The 27,316-nt window shown below is 49.4% G+C and overlaps 2 protein-coding genes across 14 annotated transcripts; one reads left to right on the forward strand and one right to left on the reverse strand.

Moving 5' to 3' along the window:
* The first annotated feature begins 5,191 nt into the window (after positions 1-5,191).
* ptk2bb (protein tyrosine kinase 2 beta, b) lies at positions 5,192-19,931 on the forward strand. 12 transcript variants are annotated; one of them, XM_061752996.1, is made up of 33 exons: positions 5,197-5,336; positions 5,420-5,619; positions 5,839-5,937; positions 7,075-7,304; positions 8,230-8,408; positions 8,477-8,564; positions 8,863-8,942; positions 9,009-9,071; positions 9,237-9,291; positions 9,365-9,505; positions 9,586-9,660; positions 10,248-10,349; positions 10,427-10,544; positions 10,768-10,807; positions 10,894-10,925; positions 10,997-11,041; positions 11,299-11,396; positions 12,627-12,708; positions 12,788-12,888; positions 13,350-13,465; positions 13,558-13,658; positions 14,169-14,258; positions 14,505-14,709; positions 15,022-15,130; positions 15,202-15,261; positions 15,341-15,463; positions 16,039-16,173; positions 16,313-16,348; positions 16,430-16,454; positions 16,944-16,978; positions 17,512-17,646; positions 18,433-18,513; positions 19,236-19,931. In XM_061752996.1, exons 4-33 carry the CDS (start codon positions 7,104-7,106, stop codon positions 19,458-19,460), a joined length of 2,976 nt encoding a protein of 991 aa, XP_061608980.1. In that variant the 5' UTR covers positions 5,197-5,336; positions 5,420-5,619; positions 5,839-5,937; positions 7,075-7,103; the 3' UTR covers positions 19,461-19,931. The 12 variants fall into 12 exon arrangements, with proteins under 12 accessions (XP_061608985.1, XP_061608987.1, XP_061608979.1 ...); XM_061752997.1 differs by lacking the exon at positions 5,839-5,937; XM_061753001.1 differs by lacking the exons at positions 5,420-5,619; positions 5,839-5,937; positions 12,627-12,708 and adding an exon at positions 9,959-10,040 and having other exon boundaries at positions 5,192-5,336.
* A 522-nt stretch (positions 19,932-20,453) lies between these two features.
* chrna2b (cholinergic receptor, nicotinic, alpha 2b (neuronal)) lies at positions 20,454-27,307 on the reverse strand. 2 transcript variants are annotated; one of them, XM_061753008.1, is made up of 6 exons: positions 26,025-27,307; positions 25,288-25,439; positions 25,085-25,129; positions 24,899-25,008; positions 21,997-23,056; positions 20,454-21,245 (listed from the first exon to the last, which is right to left on the reverse strand). In XM_061753008.1, the coding sequence occupies exons 1-6, from the start codon at positions 26,092-26,094 to the stop codon at positions 21,120-21,122; spliced, it is 1,563 nt and encodes a 520-aa protein (XP_061608992.1). In that variant the 5' UTR covers positions 26,095-27,307; the 3' UTR covers positions 20,454-21,119. The 2 variants fall into 2 exon arrangements, with proteins under 2 accessions (XP_061608992.1, XP_061608993.1); XM_061753009.1 differs by having other exon boundaries at positions 25,085-25,163; positions 25,288-27,307.
* Positions 27,308-27,316: the final 9 nt, after the last annotated feature.

The raw sequence follows: 27,316 nt of genomic DNA on the forward strand, positions 1-27,316 counted from the left end.
CACATGACGCCCACACACCTTTCGAGAGTCTGGCACGGTGCAGCGAGGAGCGCTGGCGCCTGCGGCCCTCGTGGCGGGGGGGCCGAGGAGCTGAAAGAAAGCGAGGAGGCGGGGCGACGATGCCGGGATGACATCACCTTCCCTGAAATGTCCCCATTATCTCAAGCCTTGGCTGAGCTGCCTACAGGGGTGACATCATCCCTCCTGCAGGCCCCTCCCCCTTCGCCGAGGTGGGCCGTTCGGTTCGGAGGCGGACGTTACGCGGCTCCCGTTTGTTTGTTTTTGTTTTTTGTTTGCAGGCGTGCACGAGCCAGCGCATGATTTCCATGTATGTACAGTGACACGACATTGGCCTTTTCGTAGATCCTATCTCAACCGGTGTTGGGGGAGATGACTTTGGAAGTGCAGTCGCTTGCAATTACGAGTTAGCTTATTGAAAATTGTAAATTGTCATGCAACTATTTCAAGAACTTTGACTTCTCTTCATTTCGAATGAAGGCATCAACAGGACCCTCAGACGTTTCCTCTAAAACGCTGCATTAAAACAATAGATCGTTGTTTTGGATTAACCGCACATTTGTAACATGATGAAATGTAAATACGTCATAAAAACGTTTGTTGCATTTATGTGTACCGCATAAATGTGGAAAACATAATACCATGTTGACCTAAAGACAAATTTGCACTATTTGAACAATATGGCTTCATATGACAAGCAGATAAATGAATGTTCCAGAAAGAAAACAGTCCAAGTTATTTTGCATGTAACGATGAGTAAAACCTTGTCAAAATCTCAGACAAACTAATATATAGCACCACAAGGTGGCGCTTCAAGGTCATATTTGGAAAGATTTGTCATGTCGGAGACTACGGCAGAATGGCACATCACAAGCGTCGGCTTTAGAAGGAGGCGGTCTTATGAAGGAGAAAACAAAAAAACGGAGCTTTTGTGGCTAGTTTGCAAAGGTAACTAAAATTATAATCATGGAAATTTCCAAAAGTAAATGTGATTTAATGACCCATTTTCCCACAGTGATGTAATGGATCACAATGACATACATTACATGTAATTAGTTACTCAGGGAAAGTGATCTCAACAATGTTCATCTTCTATGTCGGCTGAATAGTTTAGTATTCAAATATGCCACAGTTTCATATTTGGATATTTTTGTAGCCGAAACATGTCATTACGTGTAGGAATAAGAAAGCTGGCAGACCAAGTCACCAGGACTGGTATTGACATTTGCTTGACAGTTGGCAGTTGGTTGGGGGGGGGCGTGGTCCCGCTCAACGTATTGAGCGGACACGCCCCCGGCGTTTGAGAGCGGAGAGAATAACTCCATTTTCACAATTATGAAGCCTCATTTTACATACTCTGCGATTTTTGTAATCATTCAATTGGGATGTCAAATTGACAAGACATTTATTTATGACTTATAAGTCATTGGCATGGCAACCCAGGACTTTACTGCCCAAGTGTGTAACAGCGGTGGACCAGCCAGGACACGTGGACTAGCGCTGGCGTCGATGCTAACGACAAGGAAGAGATGACATTCCCAAGCGTCGGCTCGCGTTCCGGTTTCGCTCGGCACATTAGTCGGCCGGTCTACGCGTCGATCGTTAGCAGCGCCATCGGGCAACTTTATGCTAACATTGCTCGCGCTACATGTCAATCTGTCAAAGCGTCCTGGTAAAACTCGAGAAAAGCGAAACACAGCGACGGGACCGCCGGCAGCTGACAGGATTCAGAAGCCACGCGCAATTCCCAACATTTTTGCTCGACCAGTAACTCTATCACGTCTTTTGGATTTCTAATTGATTGCACATTCCTAAAAATCAAAGCAATCACATTCAGTGTTATAATAACACTCTTTATGACTAAGTCATGCTACCGATGTAGCAGCCGGGGGTCGACATTTTCAATTTTACTCGAATTTGTAACTTTACAAGGAAATGTCCTTCAACTGTTCAAGAAATCAAGAAATAAGATGATTTTCACGGTTGTTTGGGCGGCTATTGTTTTGAACTTCGATCCCGCCCGTGCGAGCGTCCGCAATGGGAAAAGCCCAAATATGGCCCCCTGCCGATCAGAAGCAGCTATTCAGTGGCGGTTATTATTTTTCACACCTGAAGCGAGTCAAATCGTAAAAAGGGACTCATGCATGTGCAAAACGTTGCTTGAAAACAATTCGCCAAGTCTTGACACATTATGAAGATTGCCAGGCTAACATTAGCATACATAAAGTGCTGTGAAAAAGCACCAAAGGTTTTTTTCTCATGAAAAAATAGCACAAATGAAATAGCACGTAGACACTATTGTACTTTATAAAAACATACAGAAATACCATCATTAAATAGAATGTAACGAATGCAACTGTTTGTGCATCACGATTTCTTGCTTCAAAGCCTATTAGCATTGTGGTCCTTCTGGTGTGCACACCTTGGCCACCAGAGGGCAGGACAACACAGACACACGAGTGAACAAAGAAGAGTTTCACAACTAAGTAACTCAGTAAGTGGCAGTAATATTACCGTCATTTCTCAGGTAAAATGCGTTCTTGAGTGTAATGCGCAAGCCTCAAAGTTGAGCCCAAATATCAGAAACTCTTCTGCCTATGTATAATGCGCACCATTACTTTCCAGCTATTCATATTTTTATATGCTGAGAATGTCATAGATAATCCCCATGTGATTAGTGTTTTCATATAAATATTGCTTTTAGTGTGCATGCACTGATTTTTGAAATAATAATGAGTCTGGTGTAATTGTTTTGTTTTGAACTGTTTTTCAGTCCTGAGCTTTACGCAACGAATCATAGACACGCATTTGCTCGAGCGAGCGACGACGAGGCGATGCAAAATACACTCGGCGACAGTTCACACACCACAAGAGGAAGAGGGAGGTTGAACACAAATAAATATTTAGGGGACAATTCACACGAACTGACAGAACGCAGCATTCTTCACAACCATTTCCAATGACGCTCGGCATGCTGGGAAATCGGAACGGTGCCGGGCTGCGTTATCGTTTACGCTCTTGAAAACACGGCGGCTTCCTAGCAGAGCTGCTGTGCGGCGGCTTGCGACTCGTTTTGATCCACGTAAACATCACGAATGATCAAGATGGAGGTCAGTCGTCCAGTTCATTGTTTTTACATTTATTGAGGCAACATCTTGGTAAAAACAAGTTACAAGCACTTCAAAACGCTCCCCACGCACCGCGGCCGACCAAGGGGGCGCCATTCAAGGCGGCACTGCCACTGCCACTGCGCGGGGCAATTTGGCCCTTCGAGAGGGATGTTGCGTCACTCCGACTCCACGAGGGGTTGAAGTTCCCACACGAGCGCCAAGTATTGATATGTCACGCCGTTACGCATCACAAAAGCATTTCACGTGGCATTTTTCTCTAGCAGCGTCCCAGGCGCTCACGCCAGAAACCCAACCGGGGTTCATTCGGCCCATCCCGCGTGCGGTTGAGGACGCGCAAGGTCGAGCGGTGGCGGGATGCGCAAGATGAAAGCGTTCCGGGTCAACAAGTCGCACTGGCAGCCTGAGGGCGGGCTCCGGGCTCACTGAGGCGGGCGGCCCGGAGCCTCGTTCCCCCGCGGCAGACCCCCTAAAAATAGACCAGATATGGCCCACCCAAAATGTCTACACAGTCAGCAGAAACATCACTTGTTTTCCGAAGGGAGGGGGCGGGGAATAAAAAAGAAAAAATAGTCATGCTGGTGGAAGAAAGCTTCACATAAGGGACGACGACAACAAACCGGCACAACACACACACCCTGCAAAGATTGAGTTTAGGAAGCCCCCTGTGGACAAAGACGGAACCGCACCTCAAACTCAGCAGCAGGGATTCAATAATAATAATAATAGAATACGAATAAATGATGCTATAAAATAAAGCATGTCATGGAATGGAATAAAATTATATCAAAGGATAGAATGACATTTGAATACATCAAATAACAGGGAATGGAACTAAAGCAAATCAAACATGAAGGAATGGCCCGGCATGACAGGGAACAGCGTAGAATAGACAAAATAAACAAAAGACATGTAAGAGAATAAATAATGAAGATGACGTGGAACAAAAGAAAATAGAATAAAACAATGAGCCAGCATGTCATGACTAAATGACAGGGAACAGAATTAAAGCAACAAACAAATAAATGCAAAACAAAATGAGCTGGTTTGAAATGCTCCTCAGTGATCATTTACGCGTTTAATATCTTTTGTCAAATCCAAGCCGAAGTGCAACAGCGCCTTTTGATCGCTCGCTAGCTGCTAGCGAGTCGCAACTGAGGCACACGGGCTAATCCCAGCCACCTGTTGGAAAATTCTTGCCCCCGTTGGCTGCCGGGCGAGCGTGCTTCGGGCTTCTTGTTCTCGTTCTTGTTGTTGTTGTCGTGCCCCAGACCTGAACCCCTCACAGCTGTCTGCGGTGCACACCGCTTTGCCAAAAAGACCCTCCCCGAGCCCCTGGCACGCACCAACCGGATGCTGAAGGGCGACTGTGTGAATAAAACATACATTTTCAGGAACACGTGCGTCTTTGGATAGCTAAACAAAGCCTTTTGTTCACTTTCCCTTCTAGAAGGATGCATACACTTCGACCAAACTTGCTTGTTTGAAGCAATTACATGCATGTGCCTGTCATGTCATGTAGAATACATCAATAACCGCTTGACATCATGCCAGGTATTATTATTATTCAGGTACTAGTTCTCTTGAAAACTGACCAGGTGCTAACATGTAGCAATATGGCAAATAAAGTGTATTTGTAGGATTGATAATAAAGAACAAGTTCATTCAACTCGTTCCAAAGTGTAGAAGGATTTCTTGAGTTGTGGTTGCCCTCTGGTGTTCGTAATAGATATTACAGCACTAATGCAAAATGTACAATCATACATATGAACATAAACATGAGATTGAACGATATTTTGGAAGTATTCCACAATAATGACAAAATAATACTATACGTGAAAAACTGCTGAAAAAAAGAAAAAATAAACATTTAACAAAATTCCCAAAAATATATTTTTATGAGTAAAGTGGAGAAAATCTTTTGTCATACTACTAAATGTTTTTTTTGACAATTCAACTTCAAAATATGTATCAATAGTTTTCGGTCTTTGTGGTGTCGTGCGCTTTCCCCCACCCCTGCAATAAGGAAATGGTCCCACCTTCCGCACACACGCCCAAAAAAAAAAAAAACTTCTTTCCAGCTGCGGGACGGACGGAGGGACGGACGGAGGGACGGAGGGACGGGAGTGAGAGAGGCCGGCTGCTTGATGACTTCTTGATGTTTCTCACGGATTGAACACAACCTCGCAGGTAAGAATCTCCAGTTGTTCTTGTGTCTTCTGCGCATTCACATGGAATCAAGACTGTAACAGGTCAATGTCATACAAACACAGGTGAAGGTGAGAAACCGCTCAAAATCACCACCGTGCTAATTTCTGAGTTTATCACCGGGGTTACGCTCGTGGAAGGTGTCTGCCGGTTGTTTGGAAACGCTTGAAGTGGTTGAAAAGGGCCAAAGAGGTGGGCTCAGCTGCCATTTTATTCCAGAGGCGAGCGAGAGAACTTTGCTCAGGAGCGGTGCAAGTCTGTGCAGGTGAGCACACAAGCTGCCGCATTCCAGCCTGCGTCACCGCCCGAGCGCGACTTGCGACACGGCCTCCGCTAGTCCATATTGCACGTGTACAAGTACACTTTTGTCAAATAAAGATAAAGACAATATACCGATACTCGCTGGCATATATTCTTTATCCTAATATTACTGCATCTTACTGAGCAGTTGTGACCGTCTTCTCGGTTTGTATCCGTACTGTAGATACAGTAGATACGACACGGTGACCCTGGTGGGCGAGGTCGCTGGTTTATCTCAAAGGGCGGTCAAATGTACTTGAAGGGAGCCAGGGAGCAGCTGGATGTGAGTATTTTTCCAAATTTGAAGATATTCTGCAAAATAAGCGGCTGTGGAATTGGAGTGGCCTTCGTCACAATCGGACGCCGTTTCAAGGAGAGCGTCAGGAACGGCCGAAAGTCGCCCCGAGCATGAGTGAACGTCGCTTTCTAGGTCGACGGTCACTTTCTTTTGGAATGCAGATCACTTCCTGGAATGCTCGCTGTTACCATAACAAGTCAAGTGTGTGCGTGCGTGCGTGTGTAATAGCTGAGAGATAAATGCAAGCAAACCTACGAATACTGCGTTTGCTTTCCATGCCGTAGGTGAAAACCCACCGTACGGAGTGTTGGAATGTAAAAAAAAAAAAAAAAAAAGAAAGGAAAGATAACATTGACTGACGATGAGAACGACTTTCATGAACACAGCACATCGTCGTGACTAGCAACAACGCTTTGCGTCCGTCTAACGCAGCGCTTCTTAACCTGGGCTCCATCGAACCCCAGGGGTCAGGCGGAGGTCAAGACACACATTGAGTCAGTGTGTTTTCCGCAACAACAACACTTTCAACGTTTTGTGTCACCGACTGGTAGCGTTCCCTCGTGTTGCCAAGAAAGCTCGTAGCGTCGGAAATCATAATCCTGATCTGCGTTTTTTGGGGGGCGGGGGAGGGGCTCGTTTTAAGATCGCGGTTACAAGCGGCCGCAATGAGTTTCCTCCGTTGGGTGTCCGTGCTCTCCCTTAGAGAACGGGCGAGAGGCTCGGTCCTCCGGGAGGGGCTCAGAGTCGAGCCGCTGCTCCTCCGCATCGAGAGGAGCCATACGCTTAGGTTGCCCCCGGACGCGGGTACGACCCAGCGGGAGGACACGCCGGAGAGATGATGGAGAAAACGGTTGGATGGCTAAAGTTCAGGTTGACAATAGCAAACACAAGCCTGTCAACTCGGAAGGCGACAGAAGGGGAGCGCGTTCGCGTCGGATTTGAACCTAACGCTGCCAAGCGGTACGGAAAGCCATTTGAGCATTGATTCCAGATCCTTCATATTCAGTTTTCAGGTCCATGTACTGGTACACTCTTTGTCCTCAGTTTGTTTTCATCGCATTTTGGCTTCAAACCTGTCAAAAGAAATGTAAGTAGAGTCTATTTTTCTTCTCGCCGGCTAAGGATGATATGAGTCGCACCCGACCGTGAAAATGTACGAGGTGATGTCCGGCGACACGCTGTCCTGGAAGGCGCCCAGCCCGAGACAGAGCGCCACCGAGGCGGGCGCCGACCCGTCGCCGTCGGCCGGCGACGGCGGGCCCGGCAAGATCCTCAAGGTTTGCTTCTGCACCAACAATAACCTCGGCAAGAACTTCAAGCTGGTCAAGTGTGACGGTTCCTGGCAAATCAGGGTGAGCGGAATGACGAGTGGAGCTTTACTTTCCACGCTTTTCTGTTTCTAATCTGTTAAGATTGTTTGTTAGCTTTGGAGCAGAGCTGCCATTTGTCCTTTTTGAAACACAAAAATGGACAGAAAGGCCGATGTTAGCATAGCTTAGCAAAATGGCTCAAGAACACATTTGGCAATGTAAAGATGAACGACTAAAAGATAACCTTTCACTGCTATGTTCACAATTTGTAGCATAAACAAGTGCGACGCAACGACGTAACGTCCGTCTTGGCAGCCCGCGAGCGCAGTTGAGCGCAACAGCCGGCGAGCCGAGTGAAAGCGCTACTGGCGCAATAAATGTCACCCATAAACAAAACCTTAGCAACGACACGCAGCGCGTGTAAGTAAGTCGAACGTGGCTTGGGTACGTGTTGGTTAGCCTGTTGCTGTAGCTTAGCGCAATGGCGAAAGAACAAAGGGAAACGGCTAGCTTGTCCAACAACTTTCACTGGAAAAATGAATTCATCGATTAGCTATAAAACACCTTTTGTAAACCATAGACAAATAATGACTTTTACATCAGTCGTGTTGCCTGTTAGCGTCGCTTAGCACAGCGTCGAAAGGGCAAAGGGAAGCGTATGACTGACAGATGACCTATTTTCACATATCGTAGACTATAGCGAGAACTGTAAATGTAACGAATAAAAACAATGAACAGCCCGAGTAGCAATGTTAGCATAGCTTAGCACGACGGTTAAAGGGCAAAGGGAAATGGCTAGCTTTGGCTACCTACTCGAGCTGTAAATGTAACTCATTAACGATCTTAAATGACAAGCGCTAATTGATTGGCTCGGAGGCGTTTGTTGCTTGTATTTCTTAGTTTTGGACCCAAAAGGACGAAAAATCGTGTCGGCAATGAGCAGGAGCGCGTTCTTCCCCCCCCCCAGGCGATCATCCGATCCATCCTGATCAGCGGGCGCGTGGGTCCGAACGTGGCGCACGCGGGATGCTTCGGCCTCCTGCTCAAGCACCTCAAGTCGGAGCAGCTCCACTGGCTGCACCCGCAGCTGAGCGTCGGCGAGGTGGAGCAGCGCTACGAGAGCCAGCACGCCGCGGCCGAGTGGAGGTAAACGGCGCAGAGTCGGCGACGGGCCACGGAGGGCGCGCTTGACCTCCTTGTGACGGGATCCACAGGTACGACCTTCGCATCAGATACATCCCCGTCGACTTCCTGGAAAGGTTCCAAGACGACCGCTCCACGCTGTTGTACTTCTACCAACAGGTCCTTGAAACTCACGATTGATTTGGGACTTTTTAGCCACCGTGGCCAATGTGCCCAGGTCTCGGGTCTGTCTGTTTGGTCGGCGCCACACTTTGGGAATGAGCTTTAAACTAGAACGTTAGCCAAGCTCGTAAGTTCCCAACGCCCAACGTCCAAGACGCCTCCAGAACTTTAGGTCCACTTAGTTGGCGTACGCACCACCGGCTCTATTTTTGAGCCTTTTGGTTTTGACTGCCAAACGACGGAAAACGCTCGGCCTCAACCCTTGTGGTGTATTTTGGTTCTTCTCGGATGGCAGGTCCGCAGCGATTACATGCAGTATCACGCCAGCAAGGTCAGCCGCGGGATGGCGCTGCAGCTCGGCTGCTTGGAGATCAGGTGACGTGTCTACGCGACCGAAATCGACTTTGGCTGTTTCGATGAACGCTTTACATTTGCTTCTAGGAGGTTCTATAAGGACATGAACGCAAAAGGACTGGAGAAGAAGTCAAACTTTGAGCTGCTCGAGTAAGTTCACCCTTTTGCACCGCTTTTGTTCGTATTCGAATGCCAAAGAGACTGTCGAGCGGCGCTATTTGCCGTCTTTGCTCATGGAGAGAAATACACGAATTGCCACAAACGTTGCCGCCGGTTGTTCTTGCTTCCATTCTCACCGCCTCCGCCCCCGTGAAGAAAAGAGGTCGGCTTGGACCTTTTCTTCCCTCCCGAGCTGATTAACAGCATGAAGGTAAACTTGCTTCACTTTGCGCCGGTGTGAAAAAGGTTTTCCCAGCCAAATGGAACTTTCATTGCGTTTCCAGTCGAAGCAGCTCCGCAAGCTGATCCAGCAAACGTTCCAGCAGTTCGCCACGCTCAAGGAGGACGAGTGCATGAGCAAGTTCTTTCAGACGCTCAAGGAGTTCGCCAGTTACGACGAGGAGGTCTTCCCCTGCGAGCTGGTGGTGAGCGCGCCCGCCTCGGCGTGAAGGTCACGCGCTTGTTTCTCGTAGTTGTTGTTCACACGGGCGCCGTCTTGTAACAGCAAGGTTGGAGTCTGGCCGTGGAGCTGGTCATCGGCGGGAGGGGCATCCGCCAGCGCACGCAGAAGAATTCGGCGGTGAGCGTCGAAAACGGATCTTGAATTCCGACATGCACGACGTCGGTGCGGAATTCAACGGAACGACAAAAAAAATGCCTCACCTCCAAAATATTGTGTTGTCATATTAGATTCTTTGAATGATTATTGTGCATTTATTTTCGAGAAAAAGATCACAAATGTGTTTGCAATATGATCTGAAAGGGAGAAAGCATCTGCAATGACATTATTTTGACATTGATGTAGTCAGAGTGGATTTTTTGGGCCGTCGGCCAGAACGTGAAGTGGATGAATCGATGACGTCGTGGGTATTTTTCAGAGGTCGGAGGTCATCTGCGTCATCATTGGCCCGCACCCAAAACAGTCGACTTCGAGACGCAGGTCCACTCGTCGACTGATCGGTTCGACTCCTAATATGAATACGATATATATATATCTCGTTCTAATAAATGATCACCACGTCTGCGTGAAAATATAGAGCAAACGTGTCATGAAACGGTCAATAAATAGGCCGTGCTCTTGATATTGATTGGTTCCTGTCCCGAAGAGTCCAAATAGGACGATGACGAATTGTAATTCCCCGCCGTAAAATGCGACGTCTTCCTCAGCCCGTCTTTCTGGCCGACTTCAAGCAGATCAAGAAGGTGCAATGTTCGCCTCAGCGCGACGGCAAGGCGCTCGTCCATCTGGACGTCCGAGGCGCCAGACAAGTACGACCGCCCCGCGTCAGATCGCTCCGCTCGCGCCGCTACTTCATCCCGTCTCCGTTTTGCGCTTCCCCGCGCAGCGGCTGTCCATCAACGTGGCCGGCGCGCCCGCGGCCGAGAACATGATGGACCTCATCGACGGCTACTGGCGCTTGGAGAACAACTCGGAGGAGTCCGTCATCTACAGGCAAAACCGCGGTAAGAGCGCCGACACCTTAGCGTCCGATTTTACGGAGTACGGCGCTGCCGCCTTGAGATACGAGTCAATCGTTCGGTCGATTGTTTTTTGTTTTTTTTATTGTTTGCTTTGACTTGCGAGCGAAAACTCGAGATACGAGCGCTCGTACGGCGGCAGTGAGCGGCGGTTTGGCGCGAGCGAACAATTCCAAAAGTCTGAAGTGCGTCGCGTGATGTTTGTCAGATGCCAGCGCGCGGAGTTCCCTCCCGGACCTCCCGACAGGGTGAGTCCAGTCCGTCCGTCTGGCGTCACGCGGACGCCGCGCCGAGTCACGGCGGGGCTTTCATTCTGATGTTTTCTCCCGAGCAGCCGAGACGCCGGCTCCGCCCGACGCAGCATGGGTAAGCTGCTTTTTCTCCTCCCGAACTCTGCGCAGTCATGAAATTCATCGCGCTTTCTTTTCAACGTCCAGGGTCGGAGATCTACTGCGAGATTCCGGACGAAAGGCCCAGATCAGGTTCGGAGCCTCCGTTGCCTCCATTGAAACATTTTGGAAAAAGACAATCTCATTTGCATATCATTCATCACCATTATTTCACAAATGTCTACAATGTTATATTCATTTGCGTTGAGAAAAATATGTTTCAAAAAAACCAAATGAAGGCCACACCTCCATTAAATGCCCGACCTCCAAGAAAATGGATTCTCCTGCTCTACTTGTTATTTTCTAAGCTGGACGGTTTGAATTGACGATTTCATCTTTGATTTGCTCAGCCGTCAAATACGGCATGGACCGCGGCGACATCACGCTCGGGCGAATCCTCGGCGAGGGCTTTTTCGGCGAAGTCTACGACGGCGTCTACGCGGCAGCGGTGAGTCGGACAACGGCGGCGGCGACAATCGAATTGATTTGAAGCGATGGAAAAGGCAAAAAGGTGGTTGAGATGGCTGCTCTGATTGGTGGCGCGCCGTCATCATCATCATCATCACCACACTTTTGATGACGGGGGAACAATGGGCACAACAACCGCCATGTAGCCGACGGCGCTCGTTCCGTTATGACGGCAACATCGCTGCTGCAATTGGCAACACATTTTCGAACTTTCACAAACAAGAACCCCTTTAACGCCGGCACGGTGAGCGACCGCTTAGCACATCTGCCTCACAGTTCTGAGGACCGGGGTTCGATCCCCGACCCCGCCTGTGTGGAGTTTGCATGTTCTCCCCGTGCCCGCGTGGCTTTTCTCCGGGCTCTCCGCTTCCCTCCCACATCCCCAAAAAAACATGCGTGCCAGGTTGATTGAAGACTCTCAATTGCCCGTAGGTGTGAATGTGTGTGTGCGAATGGTTGTTTGTTTGTATGTGCCCTGCGATTGGCTGGCGACCGGTTCAGGGTGTGCCCCGCCTCCCAGCCGGGATGGGCTCCGGCACGCCCGCGACCCGCGTGAGGGGAAGCGGCTCAGAAGACGGATGGAACGCCTTTAACCAACTTGACGTTTCCGTGCAAGTCAATGCAGCGGACCCTCGCGTATTCGCACGTGGACGATCGCCAAGTCACCTCTCTGCGGAATTTTGCCGGGAAGCTATCCTGCTTGTAATTCTCTCTTACGTTTATTTTCCTGCCAAAATAATGTGTCCACGATGTCTCATATTTATTGGATTTTAGCATCTCTGCACGTGAAACATCAAACGGTTACATTCGGCCCAAAACAGAAGTAAAAAAACGATTTACATCTACGCAAGCAAACTTTAGTCTCTCACAAATCTAACAGCGGCCGTGTCAGATTTGCCAATCGGCAGACGAGGATGGATAGCGTACACGTCTGCTTGGCGTCACCCTGACCCTGACCCTGACCCTGACCCTGACCTTAACCTAAACGCGGCATCAAAACCGGTGGAATCCGCAACAACAGCTCAGCTAACTTTGTGTTGTCATCCTCAAAACCACAATTGTTGACACGTCCGATGTACAGGTGCTGTCTGTGCCTTGCGTAACTGCGTGCGGAAATGTGCTACCGGCGGGGAGACTCGCCAGCAGCAACTGTCGCACAAAAGCGACGCGTGTAGACTAATTCAACCGTCCGCTGTTGTAACCGAATCAGAACGGTGAGCAGGTGAAAGTGGCCGTCAAGACGTGCAAGGACTGCTCGCCCGACGTCATGGAGAAGTTCATGAGCGAAGCGGGTAGGCTTCAACCGCCGCTTACTGAAAATAACCAGCGCTCAAAATCCCTTCTTTTTTTTTTTTTCCATGCGCCTGCCAGTCATCATGAAGAACCTGGAGCACCCTCACATCGTCAAGCTCATCGGCATCATCGAGGACGACCCCGTGTGGATCGTCATGGAGCTTTACGAGTACGGCGAGGTCAGTCGTGGCGAGGCGCAGGCGAAAGTAACATACGCGGCTGAAAATAATCACAGGTTGACAGGTTCTCTATTGGGTTGAGGTCTGGAGGTGACAAGCTCACGCCGTGACCTCAAATGCGCTTCTTCTCAACTCGCTAGTGTGTTACGAAACGTTACAGAACGGTGAACGCAAAGGATACGTTGCGGACACACAACGGTCAAAAAATGAACATTTACAAAAAATCCTTTGAACTCTCCCACAGGCTAGCAGCACAACTCAACGCGTTCAAATACACGGACGTCTTACAACGCACACACACACATACACACACAGCAGCAACACATACAAACAGAGCGTACAATAACAATCACAGCCATAAAGAAAAATGGCAGGCGAGTTTACGCCCCAGTACATCGAATCCTGATTCGATGGCGTCTGTACTGAAGTGTAGCGGTCCTACGGGTCGTCTGTGTCCCCAGCTCGGCAACTACCTGACGACGAACCAGAACGATCTGACCGACGTGACCCTGGTGCTGTTCAGCCTGCAAATCTGCAAAGCGCTCGTCTTCCTCGAAGGCGTCAACATGGTGCACAGGTCCAACGACGCCTCGCTATCGTCTCGTACCCTGCGCGCATTCACGGGATGTGCTTTTCACGTTGTCCGCTTTTCGGGGGGGGTCCACGCAGAGACATTGCCGTTCGAAACGTGTTGGTCGCCGGCCCCGACTGCGTCAAGCTGGGCGACTTTGGACTGTCGCGCTACATCGAGGACGAAGAATACTACAAAGGTGAGAGGAGCCAACTCACGATCGCCAGCGGTGTCGCGTGAACGGCTCGCAGCTTCAAGTGAGTGACGTTGCGCTTCCAATCTGGGATGAAACCTCATCAAGCATTTGTAGCAACATATTATCAAGAAAGAAACATTCCAATATATTGTTGCTGTCGGGCAAAAGCCTCCTACGTCCGTTTCTTATTCGTTGACGAATCGAGAGTATCGGCGTGTCCCCATGTCGTCTCAAGCGAAGCGTAGCAAATAGCCGGAGAACAAATGGAACAATTGTCGGAGACGTTTCGTAAAGCTCCGCCTCTTCCTCACACTGCGGGGATTGTGTCGCCTCAAGATTGAGCTTTTTAGGCAAGTTGGCTTTGAAACATTTGAGTAAAATGGATCAGAGGGAAGCGGGAAAACGGAACGCGAGCGTAAATGGAACGATGTCGACGATATAAGCGGGGCTCCCGGTTGAAGAGCAAAATGATTCCCGCAAAAACCGAGTACCTTTCGACGTTTTACGTCGCAGCGTCCGTGACCCGATTGCCGATCAAGTGGATGGCGCCGGAGTCGATCAACTTCCGCCGCTTCACCTCCGCCAGCGACGTCTGGATGTTTGGTGAGTCCGATTTGAGATTTGTATTGATTTTCATTTCCGATTGCGATTGAGTTCCTTTTGATTCAATAAAGACTCAAGGAGGATGAACTGCCTCCATGCAGCGCACCGAGCGAGCAAAGCACGAAGCGTGCCACGACGTTTCAAAAAACACAATTCGGGTGCATATTAGGGACCGGGCGCCGCGGTTTGCGACCGCGGGTTTCGGCCTGCCGCTTGAGTCGGGTGCGGCGTGCGTGTCCTCCGCAGCCGTGTGCGTGTGGGAGATCCTGAGCCGAGGCCAGCAGCCCTTCTTCTGGCTGGAGAACCGAGACGTCATCAACCAGCTGGAGCAAGGCATCAGGCTGCCCAAGCCCGACGACTGCCCGCCGGCGCTCTACTCCCTGATGACGCGCTGCTGGTCCTACGACCCCAGAGAGAGGCCCAACTTCACCGAGCTGGTGGTCAAGATCAGGTACGGCACGTTGAGGGACCCCCTTGGCTAACTTCAACGCATCGCCGCTAGAAAGGAGAGCCGCCTCGTTGCGATGGGCCGCGCGGAAAATATTATTCATGGCGATGGCCCTCCTCCAACATGAAACCAATGCGTACAGAAAACAAATATGGATATTATTTCAGTCAAAGAGGCTTGACTTTTTGGGAGGAAGCAACGACACCATCAATCTGCATTTGTTCAATTTCTCAGCCTCCGTTACGGTGCGACCATTCGGTGTGCATTTGAATGTGTGTGATGATTTAGCGCTAAAATCCTGCATTTGTTTTCCAGTGATGTGCACAAGATGGAGAAGGAGCAGGAAGTAGAACGCAAGCGGGACAGAGCGCGTTCCACCAAATATTTCGACGCCAAGTTCAACTTCACCGAGCCTCCACCCAAGGTAGAAGCTACATGCTACATGCTACGTGCTACGTGCTAAGCAAACACGTGCGCTTGTTGATACCATTGCAGCCTTCGAGAAAGAAGCCGGGGCGCTTCGGGAACACGCTGAGCATCGGCTTGCACATTCAGGTAGCCGCGAGCTTTTGAACCGCCAGCGTTTGGAGAGCACTCGAACATCACTGCGCGGAACGTTCTTGTGTCCACGCAGTTGAACGAGGCTCTGTGCGCCAGCTCGCCGGACCTGGCCAGCCCGTGCGACTATCAGTCGCCCGTGGACTCCGTCAACACTCTGCCGCAGCCCCTCAGGTCCCCTCGACGTCGCAGCGTGGGGGTAACGAGACGCTCCAAAATCTATACGCACCAAATCTTGACGTAGCAGGTGCCGCGACTTCCGGGTTTTCGTCTTCCCAGCCGGAGCTCGGTCGATTTTTCTCTTCTTCTCATTGGCTTTGTTTCGGAGCAAAATTTGGCTTACAAACAAAAAGGAGAGCGACAGTTGCCGATGTCCGCTCAAAATGACTCGATTAACGTCTAAACCGCGAGCAACAAAGGTGAGTACGCCCTTAAGGGAAAATGTCAAAAGGTGGGTCCCATCGGCGATTGGACCTTGTTTGTGTCATATGACTCGTTGGACTTACAAGGTCTCTCTTAAAGACAAGTCAGTGAGAGTCAAGCTAAATCGACTAAAACCCAATTCAATACAATACAACAAAGTGCAATTCAATACGACCAAAGGAAATGGATTGACCTTCATCTCCGCACACCAATCAAGTTAAACGTGTCAACAAAGGATGACGAGTTTTTGACTTTTTCGGTACCGTACCCCAAAATAAAAAAGCAAACAACGGAATGAATGGAGAGAGCGGCGTGTCAAAAGCGAAGCGTTGACCGATCGCTTGGTTGCAGGAGAGCGAGTTCCCCCGAGCGGACGCGCGGCGCCTCTGGCAGGCCGAGCGCCAGCAAACGCTCCACACCTTACGGCGGCAGAAGGCGCAGATGGCCGCCGACAAAGAGTGGCTGGAGAAAGAGGAGCGCCTCCTGGTGGGGAACACAGCCACGCTCGCGTTTGTCAACCTCCCGCCGGGGGGGGCCCCTTAACATCGACGGGCCCCTGTTCAGTGTTCCAAAGAGGGGCTCCGTGTCCGTTTGCTATACAATGAACCTGCCTGTTGTTTTGCAGGACCCCACGGGACCAGAGGGACCCCCGACACCAACGGTGGGTTTGGCCTTCACTTTCAGTCGTTTGATCATCCCGAATGATCTTTTCTGATGTCTTCAAAATCTCTTTTGTTTGTAGTCCAATGAGGCAGATGACCAAAACGGTAAGCGACACAATCCAACATTCAATACGGCGGTGCCTTCGGATACGACTTTCATTTGTTCCGTGACCACGCTCGCAACTCAAAACGTTTTTTACTGGTATGCCGGCCTTGGCCACCCGAGGCAGACGGATATCCCGTTCAGTGAAACGACGACTCGTCAGTACAGCACTAATATTAATCGTTCTACGCAGGGGATAGAGAATAAATGGCTGCACAAATTGAAGTGTAATGAAACTAAATAAAAACATATGGCCATAAAACATTTCCATGCATGGTAAAAAAAAGAAATTACAATGACATAGAATTTTGTAAAATGGCCATGAGCCTGTATAAAACCTTTTTTTGTTGTTATTAATAAGTCCATTTTAAAAATGTCCTGCATGTAAATAAAATAAAAGATTGTTAAAAAAAAAAAGATTGTGTTGTATGTTGCATCGTATAATATTGGAACGAGCAGATGTACCTAATCAAGTGTCTTGTGTCTTCCAGGCCCGCCAATCAAGCCTCCTCGCCTCACGGCTCAGGTTATGACAACGATTCCTGCATTCTTTTACGATTAACACGAGTGGGATTTTGGTTTCCTTATTATACACACACACACACACATATATATATATATATATATATGACTTTATGACTTTACGCCGATTTGATCGGTGTGATCGGTATCGGCTGACAATTAGCATTTTATGCCGATCGGCTTTCATGTCATAATTCGCCGATCCGATCAATGACGTCATCGATCGGCTCCGCACAAGACATTAAACTCCGCGTCACCGTTGCGTATGAATCCAAAAGCGAGTTTATTTTTAGGCTTGTCACGTGTCTCGTGGCACAGTGCTGTATCTATCTGACGGCCAATAAAGTTGTTTTCAATCTTGTCGGTTCAAAAGACGTCATCGGTGTGGGACAGTTTCTCAGACAGTTATTTGCAGTCCGTACGCAACTGAAGTACGTCGTGGGGAACGTCATCTAAATGCTTCAACACAAATTCGATCGGGCACCCGAAGATCGTGTAAAGCCTAATATCTATATTTCTCTCTTTTTTGCGAATCAGCCAGCCCCCACCGCTGAGATGGACCGTTCTGACGACAAAGTTTACTCGTGTGTGATGAACGTGGTGAAAATGGTGGTGCAGCTGAAGAACGACATGGTGGACATGCAGCCCGAGCAGTACGTCACGGTCGTGCAGGTGACGCAAAAAATATGACAAACACTGACCGATCTAATATTTGTTCCGTTTCTTCCCAACGGTCTACTCTTGTCATTTCGTAGCGTTTCTCTCGGTTGCGCTTCCAGTACATGTATGTGGAAGTTAATATATTTTTGTGTCCAATCAGATTCCAGCCTCTACGTGTTGCCACGTCAATCTAATCTGCCCGCGCTCTTTCCGATCAGTAGTGGCGGCTCTGCTAGCAATGGGACGCTTTCTAGAATGTTTGAAATTCGGCAGTTCGCTGGCCCTCGATGACATTTTGCCATCCTGTGATTGATGACATAAAGACGTTTAACGGCCGCTTTCAAAGCAGAGTTCTCCGTCTTGCCTGCAGATGTTTTCGAGGATTTTTCTGAAAACACACACACACACACACACACAAGATGGCGTTTTGTCACAATATGAGCACTGAATCTACCACAACAAAGAGTAGACTACAAGCTTTCGAAAGGAAAAGGCATTGGCATTTCTCTACCTCGTAATCGACGCGACAAGCCGAGATTTACCTCCGAATGCGCTGGTCTCAAATGCAACGACGCCATCTAGCGGGATCTGTTTGCCATTACAAAGGTTCGCAAAGCTGCAATTCACAAACGAGCCGCGCAAGACCCTCTTGAGGAATATTTAGCTCGGGTGGCAGTGGGCGAACGTAAACGCGCTCGAAAACGGGAGCTCTGCTTTGCGAACGTCTGCCAGCGAAGGACGCACGAGGCGGATTCGAAAGAACCATCGGTGACCGCGATGTCCGCTGTGTTCCGCCAGTCGGTGGGGATGGCCTTGAGAGATCTGATCGGCAGCGTGGACGACATCCTGCCCGCTCTGCACGAGTCCGTGCGCACCGAGGTACGCGCCGCGTCGTCTCCTTTCGCACTTCTTTTGACACCCGCGCGCGTGCTCTCGTTGATATCGAAAGGTCGGAAGAGTTCACGAGAAGCGTCACGTGCCGCACTAACAAACGCCTCCTTCCAAGCAATGCCTGGCACCATCTGCAGTTGAGTGAAGAAATGGCCCAGGCTGCCATCTGGAACAGGAATCCAATTGACTCACTCAAGCCGCTGGATCCTGAACGCATCACGATGTAGTAGAACATAAACGATCATTACAAAAAAAGAGACAACGTGTCAAAGCACCCGTCCACTCTTTGGAATACTTGGAAACCACATTTGGTACCTAAAAGCGGCGCACCCTGAACGCCTCACAATGACGCTTAGAATCAATAAACGATGATGAAATAATTGAAATAATTGCCCGGTACTGTTCCTACTTTTTGGAGTACATAAATACTGTTTTTAGGAACATGCAAAGCGCTACTACACGCCTCCCTCCACTAAACGCCAGTACTATCTGCAGTTTGGTAAACGAATGCCCCAGTCCACTATCTGGAATAGGAACTCCCGTACATTTCTTAGCTACAGCTGGTGGGCCCTGAACGCCTCGTGATGAGGCAGTAGGACAAACAAACAAAAGAAAAGCACCCAAAACAAACGCCTGAGAAAGTACGGAAACAATTCAATCCGACGTGAATTTTCCCGGTTCAATCTCGCGGCTTTGTTTTTCCGACGCAGATCGAGGGCACCCAGAAGCTGCTGAACAACGACATGGCGGAGCTGATCAGCAAGATGCGTCTGGCGCAGCAGAACGCCATCACGTCGCTGCGGGACGAGTGCCGCAAGCAGATGCTGGCGGCCGCCCACAACCTGGCGGTGGACAGCAAGAACATGCTGGACGCCGTCGACCAGGCCCGCGTCCGCGCCGACCTGGCCAAGCCGGCATCGGCGCCGCGCCTTTAGATGACCTCTTCGCTCGTCTGGACGTATGTCCTCTACGCCGTGTGTGTGTGTGTGTCTGAACGCAACAAAATGGAGTCTTCTACTCGCCGAGGAAATCTTTGTAATTCTCTCCACAGTAGATTTGTATCTTGACTGTACGTCGGGTCGGGCACGGTTTCAATTTGAACGATCCCGCTTCCTCGTTTGGATTCCGCCTCTGTTTGTGGACAGTGTGGAAAAAAAGCTTCCGCGGTTTAAAGGAGGCGTGTCCAAAGCGCCCGCAGCGTGGACTAAAGTCGACCTATGCCACGGCCCGTGCGGTTTGCCCGCATTGTAGCGCACGACTTGACTTTCTACGCTGGCGGGAAAACAGAAGGAAAGTTTTCTCCTCATCTCTCACTTCTCACTTCCTTGTTTTCAAGCAACAAGCCATCATTCACATTTACTACGTAGGGTATATAGCCAAAATAAATATAGCTTCACCAATCTTTACCTACACTGATTTTTTTTGCTTTACTGTGTTAGAAAAATGAAACATCTCATTTCTTTTCGCGGGAGTTGAGGTTACACGAGGTTATTTTTGAAAGGCTCATGAAAATAAATGTCCGCGAGTGTCTAATGCATGTGCGTGAGTTGCCACAGACGGGCTAACCTGGCGTGCGGTGCTAACAGACAAAAGTAGAATAGCTTGGCGGCACGGTCCGGACGAGCAGCGGCTGCAGTAGAAACTCCAAAGCACTTCTTGTTTTCATTTGAAGATCACATCGTAGCCGGGCGGGATAGGCGCCCGCGCCCGCGCCCCGCGTGAGGAAGAGCGCTACACAAAATGGGCGGACGGGCCTTTTTCAGGCAACGTGGGCACGCGCTCGTTCACTTTTGCCTTTTTCCTCCCCGTTTGAGTGGCGTTCCAGTCGGAAAACTTTTCTGGAACGCACGATTCTCGATGGTCGATGCCCGACCCTCAAATCTGTTGAAGATATTTTTAGAGCACGTAAGCAGAGACGGAGTGATATAGAAAATCAAATAACCCGAGAATTTATTTTCCTAATTCATCTCTATGGAAAATGAAATCAATGTAAAAGTGACCTGACGGCACGAAAACAGGAAGATCGATGTTTTAAAGATCTTTTTGCTCTGTGTAACTTATGAAGTTGAATAAGGCTCAACTATTGTACAAAACTGGACTATTAACAAACCTGTTCCTGTTGCTCCAAATCAAACGGACAATAACTCTTAATGATTCTTTCCAAAAAAAAACTCCAACAAACAAAAGTGCAATATGACCACAACTTTCTCTTCTGGTCCCCATTTGGATCCAGTCCAGTAGTTTTTTTTTGTTTTCTTTGAGCATTTTCCACTTAAGAGATTTGTAGAATAGTCACTTGGAATCATTGAATGACTGCAAGTATTGTAGAAAAATGTACAGCCATTTTGCCAAAACCCACCCTAACCTGAGACCCAAATAATAAATACACTTGTTCAGTCATTAATAGAAAAGAAGCCAAGTTCCCAGTGGTCATCTTGCAAGAAATGATGATAAATCGGCCCTTCGTTATTGTACGCGGGTCGTGTTGACGCGGACGGGTGCGGAATGCTAGCAATGCTAATGTCAGCATGAGCGCAGTTCGGCTAATTGGAGGGTTTGAAATCTAAAAGGGGCGCCGTCGTGGGCGGGGCCCTCTAAATCATGCCAGCGAGCCAAGGCGGCAGGAAGAGGCCGACGGTGCCCAGCAGGCACACGATGATGAACATCCACAGGAAGATGCGGTCGATCACCATGGCGACGTACTTCCAGTCTTCTTTCACCTGCACGCAAAAGAAATTCTTTTTTGACATATTCAATTCAATTGTCTGTTGAGTTTTTTAATGTAATCATAATCACATTTTATATTTGATTTGACTTCTATTGTAGCTTTTACTTTTTTGAACTATTGAATTATTACTGTCAATTTTGATCATCAAATGATGTGTACTTGTATACACAGGTACCTCGACTGGCAAGTTTCATTTGTTCCATGAGCAAGCTTGTAATTTACTCGTAATCAAATCAATTTTCAGACCATTAATCTGTTCCAGACCTCGAAAGATTACCCCAAATAATGTGTTACAATGTTTTCAATATTTAAAAAAAAAAAAACAAGCACTGATTGCATAAAAACAAACCCAAAATATGAACACAAACGGTGGCGCATTTTACGGAGGGGCTGAGTGTACAGTAGTGTGTATGCGTACTTCTGTATTATACTGCCCCCAGGTGGCCAAGGTGCGCAAACTACAAGTAGCAGCACAAGGGCCATCGAATTGAAGCTAAAAATGTGGCATCAACTGTTTCATTTCTTTACATTCTATTTAATGATGTCATTACTGTATGTCTTTATAAAGCACAAAATTATAGAACTTTTTTTTTTGGGGGGGGGGAGGCAGGAAGCGACTAATTGCATGTGCGTTCATTTCAATGGAGGACGAGGCTTTGAGATCTCTCAAGGCACCGCCGTCTACAGCGGCGCCACAGATGCTAAACCGCGATCCGGCAGAGGAACATTTCCGCGCTACTCACGCTGAAGTCGGCGTCCTCCGCCCTCAGGTGGTCGGCGATGTAGCGCACTCCTTCCAGGGCGTGCGCGACGCCCGGCGAGAGCGGGAAGTCCCACGCGGAGACTCGGCCGCAGGCGCTCCCGGCCCGTCTTCCGGACAGCCGCCCGACGTCCTGCGGGGGCGGCGGCGGCGGCGGCGGCGACGGCGGGCGGAAGGAGAAATAGGACGTGAGCGTCCCGAGCTCCAGATCCTCCAGGGACGGCGAGGGAGCGTCTTTGCCCCAGCTGGCCGAGGTGCTGACGCCCGCCGTCGTCGCCGCCCGACCACGCCGCCGCCGCCGCCGCCTCTCGTCCAGCGACCGGCGGCGCCTGGCGCTGGGCGCCGGCCTCCTCATGAACAACCACCTGGGCACCAGATCCAGGAAGATGGCGCGCACCCAGCGCGGCATCTTGTGCGTGTTGGGCGAGCGGTGGTGCACGTTGAGCACGAAGACGGTGATGACGATGGAGAGCGTGACGAAGATCATGGTGAAGAGCAGGTACTCGCCGATGAGCGGGATGACCAGCGAGGTGGACGGGATGATCTCGGTGATGAGCAGCAGGAAGACGGTGAGCGAGAGCAGCACGGAGATGCACAGCGTGATCTTCTCGCCGCAGTCGGACGGCAGGTAGAAGACCAGCACGGTGAGGCAGGAGATGAGCAGGCAGGGCACGATCAGGTTGATGGTGTAGAAGAGCGGCAGGCGGCGGATGATGAAGAAGTAGGTGATGTCCGGGTAGATCTCGCGGCAGCAGTCGTACTTCTTGGTGTTGTAGGTGCCCACGGCGTTGACGATGGCCCACTCGCCGCTCTCCCAGTAGTTGTTGAGGTCCACCGAGGTCTCCAGGCGCTCCAGGTCGATCTTGGCCTTGTCGTAGGTCCACGAGCCGAACTTCATCTTGCAGTTTTGCTGGTCGAAGGGGAAGAAGGTGACGTCGATGCTGCACGAGCTCTTGTAGATGGCCGGCGGCACCCAGCGCACCGCGCCCGTGTGGAACAGGTGCGCCTTGGTCATGTGGGTCACCGCGAACTCGCCGTCCGCACTGCCGAGAGAGGAAATTCTCATCTCGACGGGAAACAACACTTTGAGGCGCCGCATTCCAGCCAATAGAAAAAGTCCACACACCCCCGTTTTCTGGTTTCGTGACACTCACATATTTCACCGAGATAAATCATTTCAAAAGCGACTAGAACAGCTGAACTTGATTAATCAGGAGACCAAGATCAACCGTTTTCAAAACTTTTCATTCCTTTATTGTAACTAACTAATAACATCTGCATCGCAACAGTTTGATTTTCTTTGTGAGAGGGAAAGTAACAATTCACAATTGAGATGTCTTTGCACAAGTGTGCACACCCTCTAATAATTCAGATGCGCCTGTGTTCAAAGCCTCGGGTTAAACGGGAGTCATTATTTAAAGTGCCTCTGATTAACAACAAATTCAACTTCTGCTGTTCTAATAGGATTTAGCTTGTTTTTTGTTTTCTTTTCTTTTTATATAGCTGAAACCGAAGGTTTGGTTCGAACACTGACTGCTATTTGGAACTGTTCATAATTCCCTTCAGCCTTGCTTTCAGTTTGGATCTACTTTACTGTAATTGTAAGCCACTGTAACATAGTTCAAATATGAACTGCGAGTTAACATAGGAAAATGGAAAAAAACAAAAACAAAACTTAATGACTTTGTTAAGCTGGTATTGCATACAAGCTTAATAAACCTTTTGCCTAATTAACATCTGCCTCACAGTTGTGAGGATCCGGGTTCAATCCCCGGCCCCGCCAGTGTGGAGTTTGCGTGTTCTCCCCGTGGCTGCGTGGCTTTTTGTCCGGGCGCTCCGCTTTCCTCCCACATCCCAAAAACATGCATCAATTGGTGACTCGAAATTGCCCGTAGGTGGAATGCGAGTGCAAATGGTTGTTTGTTTGTATGTGCCCTGCGGTTGGCCGGCGACCGGTTCAGGGCGTACACCGCCTCGCGCCCCAAGATAGCCGGACGGGCGCGAGGAGAAGCGCTACAGAAAATGGATGGATGGATGGATACAAAAAAACATTCTCTGAACACAAAATCCATCTTTTATGAGGCGGACGGATGATTTCCATATTCATCATTTCCTATGAAGTGAACTGCACGTGATAATATATCATATGAAAATCACTTCCAGAATAGCATTCATTATTTTTCAAATGAATTCATTCATGAAGCGAGATGCGTATCGTAAAAACTGATATTGAATCCTATTGGTCGCAGGACACAACAATAGGTACACCTTCGCATGTCATCCCTCCATCTCTCTATCGATCATATTGTTCAACCCCTTTCATCATTCAAGGCAGCAAAAAAGGATCGAGTTGTTGGGGTCGCTTTGTGGGGCTACGTCACGCAAGTCCACCAGATGGCGCCACAGTCGTGCCAGTTATCGGCATGCATGGCCAAGCAACAATCAGAATCATTTCAGTGGGTGGGTGCGAATTCCCGACAGCAAAAACAAGCAAGTTATCCATACCACCAGCATTTTTTTCCCATTGCTGCCTATATTAATAGTTGAAACTGTAAATATATCACAAACTGATTTCCAAACAGTTTCATCTCATTTAAAACTAACCTAATTTTAATAATAAATGACCCACACACAAAGTGATTTATTATTATTTTTTTTTTATGTGCCGGAAGACTCTCTCCGTAACTTACATTAACAACCCAGGCTAAATTGAGCTGCCCCCCCCCCGGATAGACAAAACTTTTCAACTCTTCATCCGGACGTATGACTTCAACATTCTTCCTTGACACCAATTCTTATTTCATCTCGCGGCGCTTGAGAAAGAGCACAGAAACTTGAATTTGCATTTCGGGTGACACGAAGCAAAACGACTGTCTGGTACTCACTTATTGTACAAGACGATGTCCGGGACCCAAATGAGTTGCGAGGGAACTCTGATGGACGTCACGTTGTCGTAATCCGACGGCCTCCAGCGAAGCTTGTAGTCGTTCCACTCCTGGGGATTGAAGCGAAAATAAAAGCTAAACAATACGGCATCCATTTATTGTGTTCATTGTCGACTGGAAGCTCACCTGTTTGAGCCACACATTGGTCGTCATCATTTGGTTCTTCTCGTCCTAGCAGACGGGAAGGCCAAAACATTAGGTACCCCTAACGACGTCCAAGACGAGAGCCGAGTCCCCAAAAGGCAAAAAAAGGACTCCCACGCTGTACTTCAGCACAACTACGGAAACTCGCATACAATTTGGACAACGCGAGAACGGCCGAGACTCACCACGTCGATGAGCTGCGCGATGGCCAGTCCGAACTTGACGATGACCACGTCGGAGATGTTGGGCACGGGTCTGGACCACTTGTTGTAGCCGGCGAACAGCGTCTCGAAGAGCTCGTCCTCGGCGTGAGAGTGCGTCTTATCGCCACACACCGCTGACGGCAAAGGAAGGCGCGGATTCAGAACCGGGTCGCCGCTACACGGGGCCGCGCTTCGGAAGAGCGTCGGGACGGGACGTTATGATCGCTAACATGGAGAAAGAGCGATCTGGGGAAATCGTCCAGGCCTTGGCAACCGGACGGAAATGTGCAAACGGCCCCAATCCGGCAAACGCGGAATCGGAATCGGAATCGGAATCGGAATCAGAATCATCTTTATTTGCCGAGTATGAAAGTCGCTGAAATGCGGACGAGAATCTGAGAAAACGTAAAGCCCGACGCTATTAGTACATCCGAAGAAGTTGAACGCAAACAAGTCCCCGGACATGAGGGACATTTATAGGAGCGCCACCACGGGAACACCCGGAGGCGAGGCGTCTCGTGTTTCTTGCTCGTCGAAAAACTAAAACACTGACTGACACTGTGTTCATTTGTATTTCTTTTACGTTCCCGCAGAAAGATTCCCATTGATTAAATATCCATATTCAAGTGCATTAATTAAAGAGAGGCCAATTTCCACCACAGTAACGAAATAACAGCAAAGAGCGGCGCAGGAGATGAGAAGATGGTGCGTTCACGTACCCGCCGGATAGAAGAGCAGCGAGCAGAGCCAAGCGGTCCCGATGGCCGCGAGCAGCCGCCTCGGGTCCATGACGACGCCCGGACGAGGAAAGTCAAAGTGCTACCTCGGACTACAAAGTATTTCATCTTTGTTGCTGGGAGACATTTCACACAACTTTTACGCGCGGTCGGCTTCAGTGAGTGTGCCAAAAAGTGCTTTAAACGCAACTCGTCGTCGTCGTCGTCGTCTGTCGGCCCGACACTTTCAAATAGTCACGACAAAATCATTTGCGAGCGTCAATGCGACGTTGGGAGAGCCGTTGAATGAACCGCCTGCACTTGACCGCTGACGCAAGCGGCGGCTTGAATGTCTGCTGCCTTCGTGGCCACGCCTCCTCTCTCTCCCGCTGCCTTCGTGGCCACGCCTCCTCTCTCGCGCTGCCGTCATGGCCACGCCTCCTCCCTCTCTCTCTCTCTCTCTCTCTCTCACGTGTGCGCACACAAGGACCAGCCGAAATTGTCCGATATGTGCGCATGCATTCAAATACATGATTATGCCAATAATAATAAAGTCCACACTGAAAAAATATCACAAGATTACAGAATAGTTGGGCTCGGACCGCGTTCCAGGTCTGGACCAAGTCGAGGTCTCATGACCACCCGCGGGCAATTCACTGCTGTTTGTGTTCCCTCACGTCTGCTGCTGTCACAGACTTACGGGTGGAAGTCTTGAACTTGTCCGACTTCCAACGCGTTGCCGTTTCTCTCCCGCAAAATCAATGCGACGAGCCGAGATTCCTTCCCGAATCTTTGTGTGCCGATTTCAAATCCAAAGCGCCGCGACGCCGCCACCTACAGGGATCTGCCGGTCGTGACAGCGGTTCGCAAACTCGGCATTCGCAGACAAGACGGGCGAGACCCTCTTCCGCACCGAACAGTTGAAATTGACCAACGATATACGTCGTCGGAATCCGGTTGACGAATATAAACGTCGACGGCAGCGAATGAGTTTTGGTTTCGGCCAGTGAATTTTCATTTTGGATCTGTAAAGACAACTAATATTTTCCTTTATTGGGTTCAAAAGTCAAGTCAAGCGAAAGGTAGCGCTACGCGTGATTGACTCTTGAATGACGGAGGTCATCTCAAGGACGGAAGCAGACGGCCAATCTTCCATCTTCCGCGACTCGGAAACGCCCGAACCGCCGGGAGGCTCCCGTACGCGTCCTCCGCTAATTGCGTCAATCGCGGATGGATGGAAAATGGTGCGCAGGCCCGCGAATATGCTCTTAGTTCCGCAGTTCCTGGGGGGGAAA

The sequence above is a fragment of the Phyllopteryx taeniolatus genome, chromosome 18 (assembly GCF_024500385.1).
Source record: "Phyllopteryx taeniolatus isolate TA_2022b chromosome 18, UOR_Ptae_1.2, whole genome shotgun sequence".
Lineage (NCBI taxonomy): Eukaryota > Metazoa > Chordata > Actinopteri > Syngnathiformes > Syngnathidae > Phyllopteryx > Phyllopteryx taeniolatus.